The sequence below is a fragment of the Panthera uncia genome, chromosome B1 (genome assembly GCF_023721935.1).
Source record: "Panthera uncia isolate 11264 chromosome B1, Puncia_PCG_1.0, whole genome shotgun sequence".
NCBI classification, from domain to species: Eukaryota; Metazoa; Chordata; class Mammalia; order Carnivora; family Felidae; genus Panthera; species Panthera uncia.
In genome coordinates, this window is record NC_064811.1 from 160,213,655 (window position 1) to 160,228,894 (window position 15,240).

Here is a 15,240-nt window from a genome sequence, read left to right on the forward strand (position 1 = left end):
CGCTCTGAACTGAGGGGGTACAGTGCAGAGGTGGAGAGACTAGTGGCCAAGCAGACCCGCCAGAGATTTAAAAATGCACTGCCTGGGAAAGAGGTGACGGGTTGTGCACGCCCATCTCCACGGAGGCCGCAGGAGTCTGAGGACGCATTAGCAGGAGGGCGAGTGTGTGTGCTGACCCAGAAGGAATGCACCCCCTTCTTCCTAGAGCTCACAGAGAGCCTTCCAACAACCTGATGCCTTCCCACCAGGGATGTCAGGGCCACTTAATGCAAAGTTTGATCCCTGGAGTAGGGAGTAAAACATTCTTTTTCTTCTCTGTTGTGTGTCAGCTTGCATTGCTGAATTTCTTTGTTTCCTAACTGAATCCCATCAGCGTGGCTGACTGCCTCACTTACTTGAAATGAACTGAGCTAAGAAACAAGTTTCTCAACAAGGCTGCATTCTCCAGGATGCTGAGAAGGGCAGAGCTAAGCTCAGCTCCTGCAGAGTGAAAAAAAAAAAAAAAAAAGATCCTATTTATTGCCTTATAAGAACATTACAAACAAAAACACCCAAAAAGTCTCTCTTGCATCCAGTTCAAAGGAGCCTGGCATACACCATACCCACCATGCTGAGGGGTTAAAGGCCTCCGTGGCAAAGCCCAATGGCTGTTCTTCTCCTAAATGAGGAAGGCAGCATGACACAGAGTAAAAGAACTCCAGGTGGGAAAGTCAGACTCCTTATTTATGAAATAAGTGGATGTGATATGATGACCTATGGGGTCCAGGAAGACCTCAAAAATTCTCTGAACCTGAGAAGAAAATTATTTCAGGGAAAAATGAACAATCCCAAACAACCAATCATTCAGATCTGCCAAGACCTGATTGGTTATTAAAATAAGATCTACCCCTCCCTCCCATAGGCAGTAAGCAGGTGGCTTGCTGACTCAGCAGGCAGCTACTACAGTGGGGAAAAGGATATCCATCCCCAGGTGAGAAACCTGACACCCTTGAGAGCCCTACCCTACACGGCAAGGTCAACCTTCCACATTCAAATTCCTCCCCAAAGCTTGCCTCTTTGGCCCACTTCTAGAGAATGTCTCTAGTTTGACTGGTTGCCACAAAGCCCCTAATCACCAGAATTGTGGTGAGCAAGTGGGAATGGAGGGAGGAGACCTGATGACAAGCTGGTAAGTTCTAGACAAAGACTCTGGGCATGAAGACATGGGTTCTCTTCCGACACCTCCTTAACATTAACTTGGCCTTGAGTTCCCACAGCCCCCTCCTCAGTTGGTGAGTTATGTCATGACTCCATGATTCTCTAGAGAATCACTGATTAGTGCTTGGTCAGTGTTTAAGAAAAAAATGTTTAATTAAATTCTAGTTTATTCTAAGTTAAGTATTTTTGCACATGGTATCTAGCACAGTGTTTTGTACTCAAGAAATATGAATGGAGGGATACATGAATCAATGAATGATCAGATACATTGAATTTGAGTTCCTGAACAGGAAGGCATAGTCAGTCAATCACCTGCACACACACACAGAGTTCCAGAGTTTGCCATCACTTGTCCCTCAGGAGGTGAGCCCAACAGAAGTCATATGAGCACAAAACATCATCTGATATATTACCTTTCAGAGTTTACTCTAATACGGTGCCCTGGATTTGCTGGAATATCAGGGGGCCAACTCCTAAAAGTGAGTGTGCTGATATATAATATCTGAAGAGGACCCGTGAAATCGAAATGTGGCCCCTTAGGTATCCCTTGTAAGGATTCCTTGGGATCACAGCCATATCTCAACAGATTCTTTCTGCCCCAGCCATGCAGCAAAAGGCTTCTCATCAGGGTTTACGAGAGAGTTTTCCTCTATGTCCACATGCATCTTTGGGAAGGAATCTCAGCTCCATTTGTGGAAGAAAAACTTGTTGCTAATGCAGTATGGGGCTGTGCACCCACAGACTCTACAGTAGGAGACGTACCAGGCTAGACTGGGCTTTCACCACCCTCTGATGAAGCAAGGGGGTGAGCATCAAGGAGCAAATATAACTACCAGTAGGTGGAAGGGTAACCAGGGTCTGCACACATCACTGCAGGCACACTCTACAATTTCATCTGGCTACATTTAAAATGACAAAAACAGGGGCACCTGGGTGGCTCAGTCAGTTAAGCGCCCAACTCTGATTTCAGCTTTGGTCATGATCTCACGGTTCCTGAGATAGAGCCCTGAGTCGGGCTCCACGCTGTTAGCACAGAACCTGCTTAGGATTCTCTCTCCCTCTCTCTCTGCCCCTCCCCTGCTCACTCATGCACACATGCACGCTTGCTCTCTCTCTCACAAAGCATATAAATAAATAAACTTTAAAAAATAAATAAATAAAATGGCAATAAGAAAAAAGGATGTGATTCAAAGACAGGAGGGAAAATGCACACCAGATTAATCTTCTTAGAGGTCCTGCGGTCCTCCAAGAACAAAGGAGGCAGAGACACCTAGTGCAGAAATAAAGCACGCAAGACATTTTCATCCTCTAGAAGCTCTCTGCGGCAAAGGATCTGAATTCTCCCACCTGGGGTCTTCAGTCATGATGACAATCCTGAGAATGTATGCGTCACTTATATGATTTCCTTCAACTTGCATGTGTAGGCCCTATTTGTGTGACTCAGGCCCAGCACTTTGCCAGAACAAGTCCCTTTCATACCCTTCATTATGTTTAGTTAAGGAAAACATGGAGTTGGCAGCCCCAAATGGACAAAGACTCACATTACCTACCATTCTGTTTCTCCTGCTAAGGAACCTTGAGAAATGCACTTTCAGTGTCAGGCTGAACCTTCCTTCAGCAAAGTGGGCCTGGCCTGAGCCGAGCCACTTTTCACCATCCATATAAAATAGAAGGAGTCGGCCCTCCAAATGGATGCGGTTGACAGCTACCTTTCCCAGAGAAGATAGTCTCGGGGTGCCAGGTCTCCTATGAGGCAGACTACAAGGAACCATCCCTGAAAGTGCCCCTGAGATCTGCTCCCCAGGCCACATACAGCACTTCCCCCTGGGGCTGCAGGTGCTGATCTAGAAGTCCCTTTTAACGCACAGTGACTTGGGAAGAAGGGAAGACAATTCCCACTACTGAAGGAATGTCAATTGTCTGTGTCAGGAAGGAGTTGATCATGGCCCTCAGCATTGGACAACACCCTCCCTGGGTGGACACTCCCTCCCTGGGAGGACACCCCATATAGTCATTTCAGAGTGTGGGCAGGGTGGTGCTGACACCTAGGGGTGGATAGAGAAAGAGCCTGTGTGGAGGGAAGGCCGAGCTGTGGGCAGGACCTCCTGGGTGCACCTCCTGGAGGCATCCAAGGAGTGGTGTTGTCACCTAACTCCTCTCCGTCTGCCCACAAGTCTACCTCCCTCCACTCCCAGAGAAGGTCCCCAAAAGTTGTCCAGTGATCCCTCACACAGAAGGGCCAAAGCTAAGTCTGACTTTAATAAAAACTAGCCAGCCCTCCACCCTGTCTAGATTTCCACGGGCCCGAGAACAGCAACCATTCGGGGAGAATGGACGGAGAGAATATAAAGGTCCAAAAAGATGTGTCACCGGGCTCTCTGTTCACCAGGGACGCAGATCAGGAAGAACCAGGCAATGCCAAACCTCCTAGAGGCAGCCAGGGATGATTTCTTACCAAACTCGCTCGCACAGAGATGTTCAATTATGGCTTCAGATTTCAACTCGTTGTCACATGGAGGACACACGGTTGTGCCTAGGAAAGGAAAAGAAGAGAAAGAGGAGCTGTGAGTTCCAGGGGTAGGGGGTTCTGGAAGGAGCTGCCCCTGGGGAAGAGGTCGGCCCCAGGGCCAGGCTGAAAGTAGTTAAAGGTCTCCTGGAATTTCTGAAGGGCAACTGGAGAATAAGAGAAGAGTCCTGAAGCCCTGGACCTAAAGCCAAACAGACATAGCTTCTTGAAAACCTGTTGAATATGGTACAACCATTTAACCCAAACTTATCCAGGGCTAGGCAGGGCGGGTCTCTGAACTCCGGTTTGATGAGGTGTGGTGGTCCCTGGGAAACACATCTATTCCAGTTGTTTCCGGTTCTTTCTCCCCTCTCCCTTAAACATCCCTCTCTGAATCCTGCCCCCTTCCCATTCCCAAACTCCCAATAGGACAGCAGATCAATCTGAACCCCTCTCTAGGAGCCAAGAAGGAAACTCAGCCAGACTCACAAACTCCAGCCGCAGGCCCCGAACACCCCTTCCAAAAAGGCTATTGCAGTGCGAGTTCCTGCCTGCCAGGTGAGGGCTGGGGATGGGGGGGGGGGGGCAGTGGTGGCTGGGGACCGGGGTAGCAAGAGCTGCCAAATGGGAGAGCCGGGGGGGTGGGCAGACGGGGGACCCTCTGAAGGCGTTTTCACAATACGGTGAAGGGCTTTGAAGAGGAGGTGTGTGTGTGGCAGGCATGAGGGCCACTGCCAGGCATTAGGCACAGGGGGAGGAGACTTCTGAGGCCAGGGCCGGAGGTCTCCGAGCCAAAATACTGCTGGAGGGGATCCCTTGAAAGTAAAGTGCCTCTGTGGGAGGACAGGCAGAAAGTAGGCAGTGGAATCCCCAGAAGGGCGAGGCAGCTGCTCACCATCACCCCCACCCCCACCATCACCTATCAAACTCTAGGAGTGGAACCCACCATCTAGGAAAGCATTTTACACATTCTAAAGGCACTACACCTTGGCCAACCACCGGAGGCCAAGCCCGGCTGGAGCTGAGGAGCCCAGGAAAGCCACCCCAAGGCAAAATGGTAAGAGGTGAGGCCCTTGGTCCTCCTCCTCCCCATCCTCTCCTCTCCTGTAGCTTCCATGGCTTCTGTGGCTTCCGTGGCAGCATCTCCTGCCTGGGAGTTCCCCTGCGGCTCAGTGAAATGGGCAAAGCTTCCCCCGATACTGACGCTGTGGAAGTTGCTGCCAAGCCCTGCCAGGCCAGGGCTGCCCCCAGGATATACCTAGTGCACAGCCGGTCACCCCCACTTCCAAGCAGGGTCCCCTCATGGCCCAGCAGAGGCCACACCCCTCCACCTTCACACTATACCCAGGGCCAGACACCATCCATGTCCTCAGGGCAGCAAGAATCACAGCTACACTCCAAGCAGAAGACTATGACTGTCTTTGGGCCCAGAATTTGGAAATTTGCTTTTCAGTCAGAACTTGCAATGGGGTTCTGGAGGTGGTGTTTCTGACAAAAGGAAAAACTTACCCAGAATTTTGCATTATGGTTCTTGCTTCCATGGGGAAAAAACAGGGAAAGGAGGTCCTACGTGTTACCTATACTAGGAGTGTGAACTGTGCTTTGGGGTTTTGTTTTATTATTATCTTTTTTTAAGTGTAAGTTATCATACTAAAAGTGTCTATGAATATAGTGTTCACCGAGCAAGCAGCTGTGAGAATATAAAACACCATCGCCCTGGCACACCCCCATCATCTCCTCTGGACCCTCTGAGTTCCCTGATCTGACTGGCAGCTGAGGGCTCCGGAGCCAACAGGGACATTTTCTCAGTCTCATCAATTAATGTTTGACCTTCAGCGCCACTCAAGGTGGAAAGAGCTCTTGGGGTGAGCTCTGTGTGCTCTCCACAGGGCTAACCCCCATCTCAACTTTTCTTATGGCACTCTGCAGCAGCCTGATCCGGGAAGGGAGGAATGTGTAATGCAATATTAATCTGCGCCCCCTCTGGCGTGTCCTCAGGGCCCTGCAGGCTGTCTCAGTAGGAGAAATCCACCATCCATCTGAGAAGGAGAACTAAATCACTGTTGGAAGGTATACTTAAAATAACGTTTAAAGCAAAGGAACCAAAAACTGAAAGGTTTTGTGGCTCATTAATATTTTAGGGGGAGTAGAGGAGAAAGTCCACAACACTGGAATTAAGATTAAGTGATTTTTCAAAAATCAATGCACACACGCACACAGCTTGCTTGCACTCTCTCTCACACACACACCGATACATACACAAACACATGCACACAATTACACACAAACACACACACTCTCTCTCTCTTTCACACACACACACACACACACACACACACACACACACACACAGCAGTTCTTCCCTGACCAGCTCCTTGATACATGGAGAAAGGACCCTAAGAAAGGCTCTCGAGACACAAGGGCACCATGACCTCTGCAATCTGCAACTAAAACAGCCAGGCTGATTTAATGCACAACAGGTCTAAACAGCAAAAACTAAAACTAAAACGATGTGCTCCCTCATAGAACTTAAATCAGTGAAACCTAAGCGGGAAGGAGGAACAACAGTTTATAGGCCTGGGAACGTACAGGTCTCACGTTCAGTGCAAGATTTAGAAACGACTTTCCTGGAAAGTTTATACAGTTATGCCTCTTCCGATAACAGATGTGGGTGTCACTGGGGCATCAGCCTTTTGGAGGGAAAAGCATCTTTTCATTCATCTCTCATTGTCAAGTTTATCTTTAATAACACATGGCTGCAAAAGCCTGCCCAATACCCCAAAACATGACCAATTACGTGAACAGAAACCAGCCTAGAGCATGCAGAGATACGCATTGCTTTGAAAATTTGGTTTTAATTTCAGAGAATCAGAAGAAAGAATAAAAGTCACGCATCTGTATTTATTCTCACCCAAAAGTACCGGTTCCATTCTGGAGCCACTAGCCATGTGGCAGTTTGGTCTGTGTCAGCCTACCCCTACACACACACACACAGCTCTCCCAGACCCACCTCAGCTGACAGTGGCCAGGCATCCTGGGGGGGTGGGGGGAAGTCCTGTGGGACTCCCTCCACCGAAGGGCTGCAGCACTGGAGAGGTGCCCTCTCCGGGCAGGGCCTCTCACCATAAACACTGAGGGGAGAACCAGTCCCCAAGCCCCACACCTGACTGGTCCTCCACAGCCTGTCTCCCTTGGGCAGCTGGCCTTGGGAGGGCGACTGCCTAGGCACTACTGGGACAGAGCGGAGGGGAGAGGAGCATGGGACCAAGGCCCCTGAGGAGATAGCAGACAAGTGAAAAGAGCAGCCAAGGAGTCAAAGGCAAGACAACAATTATTCGGTATTCCTCTACTTCCACCACAGCCTTTTGAGGGGTTGGGTTAGGAGGATTCTTCCCCCTTTATAAGCAGTCCCCATCGTCCCCTCTGAAGGTGCTCCCCCAATGGGCCCCCACCTCACGTGCCTGGGCTGTCCCAGAAACAGACAACCGGGAGTGGAGCAGAGGCTGCTGGGGCAGAGCTGGGCTAATCTCCTGGCCTGTGAGGAAGGGGAGAAGGAAAATCCTGCGGGCTGCAGGGGATGGCTCCACACCCGCAGAACACAAAGTGCTTTGTTTGCTCTAGGTAATTGCTCAGCTCTTGCTCCCAAAGGGCCGCACTTCCCCGAAGGTTAACCCTGTGCAGACACCCAGGAGGTGGGGAGCAGAGGTGCCCTGGCCACTGCAGCCAGACAGCCAGGTTTCCCACCCAGCAGGGGTCCATGCCACCCAATGCCCATCACTTTGGGCCGATTTCCTCCCTCCCTAGAAGAAGCAGGAGCATTCAAGTTTGGGGCCCCCTGTCCCCATGCTACCCCCTCACTCTGGAAGAGTAAGCCCTTCAGAGGACACTTCTCTCTCAGGCATCCTTGGAGATGAGCTAAGCCAGCAAGCAGGCAGTCCCCCACCCTAAACCCCTCCTCAGCAAACCCGCAGGACACGTGCCCTGGTGCTGAGGGCACCTAGGGGCCCCCATCCCAGACTATATGCACATCTTTCAGCCTCAACTCTGCTTCTGAAGAATTCGCTCCTATAAAAGGCCACTGCGCTGCATTTTTTGCTTGTTTATTTTGATTTTTTTTTTTTTTTTTTTTTTTTTTTTTTTTTTTTTTTTTTTTTTTGCCTCTCCGGGATTTTTTTCCCTCCCACTCAAAAGCTGCCCTTTAAGTGGGAGGGGTTCTGAGAGGAAGCTCAGGCCCCTCCAGGGACTGTTAGGAAAGTCTCCAATTTGCGGAGCCCCACTCCCCAAGGAGAGATGAACAATGAGCTAATTACATTTTTATCTTTCTAATTACCTGAGGATTTGTGTAAATGGGAGAAGCAGGGGGTATGCAAGAATGGGAGAACCAGCTTTCCAGCCCCAACCCTCCCCAAGCAGACCACCTGAAAAGGGTGGAGAAACAAATCCTCAGCTTCTAAACTTTTTTTTTTTTTTTTTCTCAGCCAGTTCTCAGCCCTCCCGGAGTTCCTAGGCCCAGTGACTAGCTCAGGAAAGCTGGAGGGAAGCGAGAGGTGTTTGGTTTTTGGGTTTTTTAATCCTCGTCGAACCTATGAAAGTAAACGAAGCTGCGCCTTAGCATTTTCTCGGCCTTTCTGGGCTTCCTACACTGTGGGTTTGGGTGTTTTCCTCCTGGGGCATCCCGTCTCGGGTGTGAAAAACTTCGATGGGGACTCGGTTCCCTCCCAGAGAGAGAAGGGCTCTCCTTTCCTGTGGAGCATAAGGCTTTGTCTCAGGTGTGGAGACAGCGACCCTGGATCCCAGGAAGCGACGCACGGGGCACCGCACGGAGCTTGCTTGGGGCTCAGGCGCGGCCACCGCTGCCGGCCAAGCCCGCCGTGCACCTGGGCTGGTAGAGGTGCTAAGCGACACCTCGGACTTTTTAAAACTCATTGCACAGCTTGAGAGCAACCTCCAGGGAGCACGTCCGAACTCCAGGGAGGAGCAGCGGGGCAGGGTGGGGGGAGGGGGCGGATCAGCGTGGCAGCGGCATCCCCGCGGCGGGTCCGCGGGTGCCCCGCCGGCCCGGGTCAGGGGACTCGCGCGCGTGGGACGGGGCGGCCTGACCTTGGGGCTTGGAGGCTTCGGTGGCATTGGGCGGGGTCATGGCGATGCAGACGTCGCCCTCGGGGAACTTGTCACACTTGAGCATCTCAGGCCAGTAGAAGCCGAAGAACTGCATGACGGGCTCGCACGAGTCGCGCACGGCTTCGCAGAGCCAGCGGCACGGGTAGATGGGCCGGTCGAGGCAGACGGGCGCGAAGAGCGAGCAGAGGAAGACCTGGGTGCCGATGTGGCAGTTCTTGTTGAGCAGGGGCACCCAGCTGCTAGCCTGCTGCTTCACCTCGGCCATGGTCTCGTGCTCCAGCAGGTTGGGCAGCACCATCTTCTTGTAGCCCACGTTGTGGCACAGCCGCAGGTCCACCGGGATGTCCACGCACTGCGGAGGCTTGGTGTAGAAGCGCCCGCTCTGGTAGGAGCCGATGTCCGACTGGAAGCTCACGTAGTCGTACTCGCTGGCGGAGCCCGCGGCCAGGAGCCCGGCGGCCAGCGCCAGCAGCACGCCCGGGGCGGCCCAGCGGCGGCCCCCAGCGCCGCGCCCGCTGCCCATGCTGGCTCGGCGCACTGGCTCCCGCGACGTCGGGGCTGCCTCGGCCGCCTCCCCGCGCGCGTCCCGCCGCAAACTTCCAGGGACCTCCAGGGACAAAAGGCGCCGGCCCCAGCGCTGCCCGGCTCGGCGGCCGCGCGCTCCTGCCCGGTCCTCGGCGGGTGGCGGCCCTCGGCCTGCGGCGGGCGCCGCGGCGGGAGCTCGCGCGGGGAAGGGGAGCGCGCGCGGCGGGCCGAGTGCTGCTGCCCCGGCTCCCGGACGCGCGGCGGGCTGGCTGGCGGGCGGGCGCGCGGGCGGGCGCGCGGCACTTACTCGGGAGGCTGCAGGATTCGAGTGCCCGGTGCTCCTGTTGCAAAGCCCTCGGAGACTCCCTGCGCAGCCAATCAGCTCCCGGCTGCTGCGAGCCGCACTCATTTAGCACGTCAGTCACCGGCGCAATTAACCAATCGCTTCACTTGCAAGAGGGTTCCGTTTACTAGAACTAAACCCAGGTCAACACCCCTTAAAAAACAAAACCAAAAATAAATAAATAAATAGCGGAAGAAGTGGGGGAAGGAGAGGAGAAAATGGAAGGAACGGACAGGAAAAGAAAGAGGGGATAGATAAAAGTGTGGGGTGGATAAAGAGGACAGTCAACGCTGGTCAACTTGAGTAGGCTTGATGAAAAGCCAGGAACCTTAACAGTACTTGCAAACCCGTGACATACTGAAGACCCCCCCCTTTTTTTTAATACAATTTTTCCTAATTTCAGGCAGAAATTCAGCCCACCAGACAAGCAGCCCACCTCCCCGGTTTTGTCCTCTGTAGTTGCAGTACAAAGACAGACCATTTCAGACAAACCCAGGCTCAGGAAGGCTGAACCAAGGGAGGTCTGCTTTTAAATCCCCAGCCGTCCAGGTGTCCAGGCTCAGTTCGTGCAAACCCAAGGGGGAGGGTTTAAGCCTTCCAGCCGCTTGCCGGTTTAAAAATGCAGCACCCTTCCAGGTGGGACAACCGGCCGGTGGCCAACCTCAGACAACACCAGAGGCAGTAGGTAACTGTCCCAATGTTGCTCAGGGTGGGAGGAAATATTTCTCACAGAGGTGTTAGCTTTAGGAGGACAGAAGAAGAAAGGAAAGGAGAAAAGAAAAGACATACTCAAGTCCCAGCCCGACAGCAAGTCTTGTGTGTGCCCACATATACACATTGACATGTTTGTGGTGTAGAAAGCCAAAACATTAAAAACACATGTGCACTTATCAGTGTGGCTTGTGTAAATATCAAGTCCATCACTCAGGCTCACATGCTACATTCAGAGCTGGTCCAGGAACCTCGGGTCAAAACCCAGGGTCCCCATTAAGGCAGAAGGCAAAAAGAGTGTATCAGTAGATATACAGCAGGCCCTCTCTAAAGGCAACCCCTCCCCCAAGGAAACAGAAGTCTCCCTGCCCTCGGAGTCTCTGGGAATTTTTTTGTATATTTCTAACATTACCCTGAGAGGAAGGGTCAATCTCCAGAGAGCTGAGAGTGTGACCATGACTGACCCCTGAGGACAGGTGACAACCACAAACATCTCGTGAAGTTTGTTAGGTCTCTACACTGCCTGTATCTTGAAGTGTGTGTGGAGGGAAGCCAAGGATGCTGAAAACCCACATCTGAGCAGTGTGACACTACTGCATGTGGCAAATGGGCCACAGATCTCAGAGCTCAAGGCAGGCACTGTAGGTGGTGTTGTCTTGCTGGGCCAGCTTGTTTGTAAAGCTCTGGGGAAGCTTGCTTTGGACGCTGCAGACCTAATTTCTTGATGGACGGATTCCAAGTACAACTACCAGAGTTCATGAAGAAGTAAGGCTCTGTTCTTAAAGCAGTCGTGCCCATCCAGCGATTGTGATTCAGCCACCCACATTGGAAGCAGCTGCACGGTCATCCTCTCTGTCATTTCTCAGCTCATGAAAGGTGCAGCAAAGAAAGACAGGCAGAATGGAGGGAAAGAGATGAGAGAGATAGAGCAAGACTTTGGATGGCCAAGGGTTAATCCCCAAACAATTGGTGATGCTCAGCCCAAGAAGCTGGGGAAGACATTCCTCACAGAGAATAGACTGCAGGAGACTGGGCAACTGTTTCTCAATTCAAGGGACATTTAGAGAAAAATGCTGTTTGGTAGGGGGTCCTTTTCTTTCCTACAGCCAGGCCCTCAGTTCCAAACCAAATGTGTCTGTTTACTCACACACTGGAAAGAGTTGTGTTTGTAGATAACATCCTCTCATCTCTGAATCCACGCTTAGCTGACCTCTCACTCATGTTTGCAGTTTCCCCAAATGGTGGGAACTTATGTCTTTCCACCATTAAAATTCTGGAAAGTAGCCTGGGTGATAGCTACTTTCAGTAGTAGACCTCCACCAGTCTCGGAGGGTCTCAAGGAGAAAATCTCACAGTCCCACTGAGAGAGGGAGCTAGGCTGCACCTAGTTGTTCCTTGTGGACTTTGATCACCCCAACCCCCAACCCTCCACCCCATCTTACTGCTTGGGAGAGAGGCCTCTTGGGCTGTACCAAGGACACAGTCATCTTGAGGACAGACAGGGAGTGTTGGTATGACTAAGAACCCAGAATCCTAAACCCAGTACATTTCTGGCTCCTCCAAAGACCCAGCTGGAAAGGAAGGACTCAGTCTCAGTACCACTGACAGACCAGAACCTGTACCTGAGATTTTGGAGAGTGACTGCCCACTGCCAATCAGTTCACATATCATATAATAGCACCAGGCAGAACAACCTGAAAACTGTACTTTAGAGGTGCATACAGGTTTTTGTCCTTATTCACACTATCAAAACTTGGTGCTTCAAAGTCCAGTCTCCCTTTTCCTAATAGCAAGCATTTGTGTATGTAGAGGAGAAAGTTCTAGAACAAAGATTTTTTTAAACATGCTATTGATGTGACAGAGCTCCCAGAAACCAGGGTTTTGAAATATGAGAGCTGTGAGCCAGGAAGCACACCTCCTTTCCTTGAATGGTTTAAATGATCAGGAGCAAAATACTACTTGAAACGTGTTTTTCATCTCAAAAAAAGTTTTGATTTTCCCATACTGCCAGTTGCCCATACATGAAAGTTGGAAATGTGTTCCCTGTTGCTTCATAACACCAGCTTAAGGAGGCATTCTTCAGTCTTCCCATTGCCCAAAGCCGAATGTTGGGGCCAAGCAGGACCACGCAGGGGCTTCCCAGGTGCCTACCTGGTGGCCTCTTCTTACACACAGAGCTCCTTCCTGCCCATTCCTAGAAAAAGGGGGGGAAGGTGGGGGTTGCTTTTCAGCCTCAGCCTCTTCCTCCTATTCTGCTCCATTATCATTTGTCAGTGGTTTTTCGGACACTCCATAGATACACTCAGCATCCTCTCCATTATCCAGGGCAAGAGAGTGTCCTGTCTATGGCTGGGTGCTTGTGGGTCTGGTACAATGCAGAGGACAGCATTCTGGCCCCGAGTCAGGAAATATGGAGTAATGCCTGTGTTCTGGTCTTCACAGGCTGAATGGCTCGCACATTATCCCTCTGGCCCTAGAGTTCTCATCTGTAAAACAGAACTATTAATGCCTGTCCCACTACTCTGGAAAATAAAATACAGTACATGCTTTTTAATAGTTTTTTAGTATAAGTATGTCCCAAATAGAGCATGGGACATACCTATACTATAAGGTATTCTTTGTTTATGTGAAATTTAAACTGAACTCCTGTGTCCTGTATTTTACCTGGCAAACCCACTACCCGTCCTTCGGGCATCGCCTCCTCCCAGCAGCCTTGCCTGACCTCCTCTCAGTCCATCACCTGCCTTCTCCACCCTTAGTCGGATGAACTGCTCTCTCCGCCCTGCACCCAGAGCACTTGTGCACACTTTGTTACAGCACTCACGTGGATGTTTTCAAACCGTTTGCTTTGGGGTATCTACTACATGACTGTGAGCCCTTGGAAGGCCAGAATCTTGTCATATTTTGTCTCACGTGGGCATCCCCAGCATCTATCACTGTTCCAGGCACACAGCCAGTGCTTGGTGAAGCCCACCATCACAAAAAGTGCATCAATATATAGTAGAAGGAGGCAGGTATGTGAAATACCCAATCTAAGGGAGGTATTATGCCTGAGCATTGATTTTGCACTGCGTTTCCCAAGAACCAAGGTAAAAAGCAAGCATGAATAACTCACGTGGCTGTCCTTGTCTGCAGGAAAGAAAAATCTTCCCTAGATCTGAATTCTAAAGGAAATGATCATGAGCCCCTTACACAAAGACTGTAAAGAGGGTGTGGGGCTTTTGTATTGACCCTCCTCTGGTCCATGTCCAGAGCTGACCTGCTGCACAGATGCTTGAAGACTCACCTCCTTCTCCCCAGGGCATACACAGAGTAGGCTGCTCTAAATGATGGGCAGCCAGCGGGTGGGCTGATGAATGCAGTGGGCTGTTTCAGGAAGAGGGCAGAGCTTCCAGTAAGTCCTGCAGGGACTGACGCTGCAGTGAACACTGATCCCCAGCCTCTTAAGGCAATCCTCTTAAAAACAGGGGCTGGTACCTGGAAAGCCAGGTTTCCAGAAGCCTCTGACAACACCTGGGAGTGGAGTGGGCAGGAGACGCTGGTAGGGGCTCTGGCCCTGTAACACGTGGTGCCAGGTTCTGGCTTCAGAGCTCAAGGCTTCACTGGGAAGGAAAAATGGGTCTTTAGGGACCCCTCCCCCTCTCCCTGTGAAGGCGAACTGGCACATGCTTCCATGACTGCAAGCCCAGAAATCTGCCCAGATTTCTCCAGGGAGGGCAGTGGCCCAGAGGCGGGACACATTCCCCAAGGAGCCCTGTGTGTATTGACTTAATCCTTCCTGGCGGGCACACCAGTCAGCTCCACCACCTTTCTCAACAGCAGCTGGGATACGAATGAGGGGCTGAGGGAGGAAGAGTGGAAGAGAGCCATCATCACACTCCTGCTCTCCTCCCTTCCTCCGGAGAGCTTCACTCCCAGCTCCAGTCCAGGGCTGGCTGGGAAAGCGATCACCCGGGGCCTCCATCCGGGCAGGGGGCAGCCTCCTGTACCAGGCTGGCCTCCGCTGGCTAAGGCACAGTGCCTGCCCAATAGAGTAAGCTGTCTTCCTTCAGGCTTTCTCCGTTTGCACCCTTCCTGCCTTATCGCCTTCGAACCTCACACAAAGCCTCACAGCTGGCAGAGAAGCTCATTATTCCCATTTTATAAAAGACCCAGAGGCTCCAAGTGATGGGCCCCTTTCCACCAGTCCACCCACCACTGCGCTCTGGTGCACGACAGACTCAAGTCAGGAACACAGATCTTTGGATTCCAATTCTGTTGACTCTGCATTAGGCTGAATTGCCTTTGCTCAATGTTCACCCTTAGGAAGAGAAGCCTGCAGAGCCTTCGGCTGTCCTTAATGTCTTATCATGAATTCATTTATTGGACTCTTCCAAGAGGCCAGCTAGAAGGAAAAGATGGCATTGAAAGAGAGGGAGGATGGAGACAGAGGTCTGAAGGTCTGGACAAGTACATGGGGTGTTTTCCTATGGGATCCCAGGACAGAAAAAGAATTGGGTAGAGTAGTGAGTACATACAGGCATCAGAAGTGGGGGGGGGGGTTGGGGGATGCTGCAAGAATGGGTGCCCTGGCCTGGCCAGGGTTGCAGAGGTGACCCCAGTGTTCTGTGCTGGCAGCTGCCCATAAAGCATGCATAGCTGGCCTGCCATCATGTGGATGCCCAAAAGAAAGACTCCAAGGGAGAAAAGACCATGCCAAGAGATAAAGGGCTCACTATATACCCTTGAGAGAAAGATGGAAAGAGAAGACTATACAAAAGCTAATCTAGGGTGTCCTGCTAAGGCAGGAGTCCTACTTATGGTCCTCTCTAGGGCCTAGATGTTTCCAGAGTTCCAT

The 15,240-nt window shown here is 51.5% G+C and overlaps 1 protein-coding gene across 1 annotated transcript in view; it reads right to left on the minus strand.

The window, feature by feature from the left end:
- The window catches only part of SFRP1 (secreted frizzled related protein 1), a 41,299-nt gene extending 31,781 nt beyond the window's left edge, over window positions 1–9,518 (minus strand). Inside the window, exons 1-2 of the mRNA XM_049631482.1 lie at window positions 8,804–9,518; window positions 3,653–3,730 (exon numbers count right to left, since the gene is read on the minus strand). Of these exons, the coding sequence (XP_049487439.1) occupies window positions 3,653–3,730; window positions 8,804–9,347 (622 nt within the window). The 5' untranslated portion in view covers window positions 9,348–9,518. The remainder of the gene's footprint in view (window positions 1–3,652; window positions 3,731–8,803) is intronic.
- Between the last annotated feature and the right edge of the window lie 5,722 nt (window positions 9,519–15,240).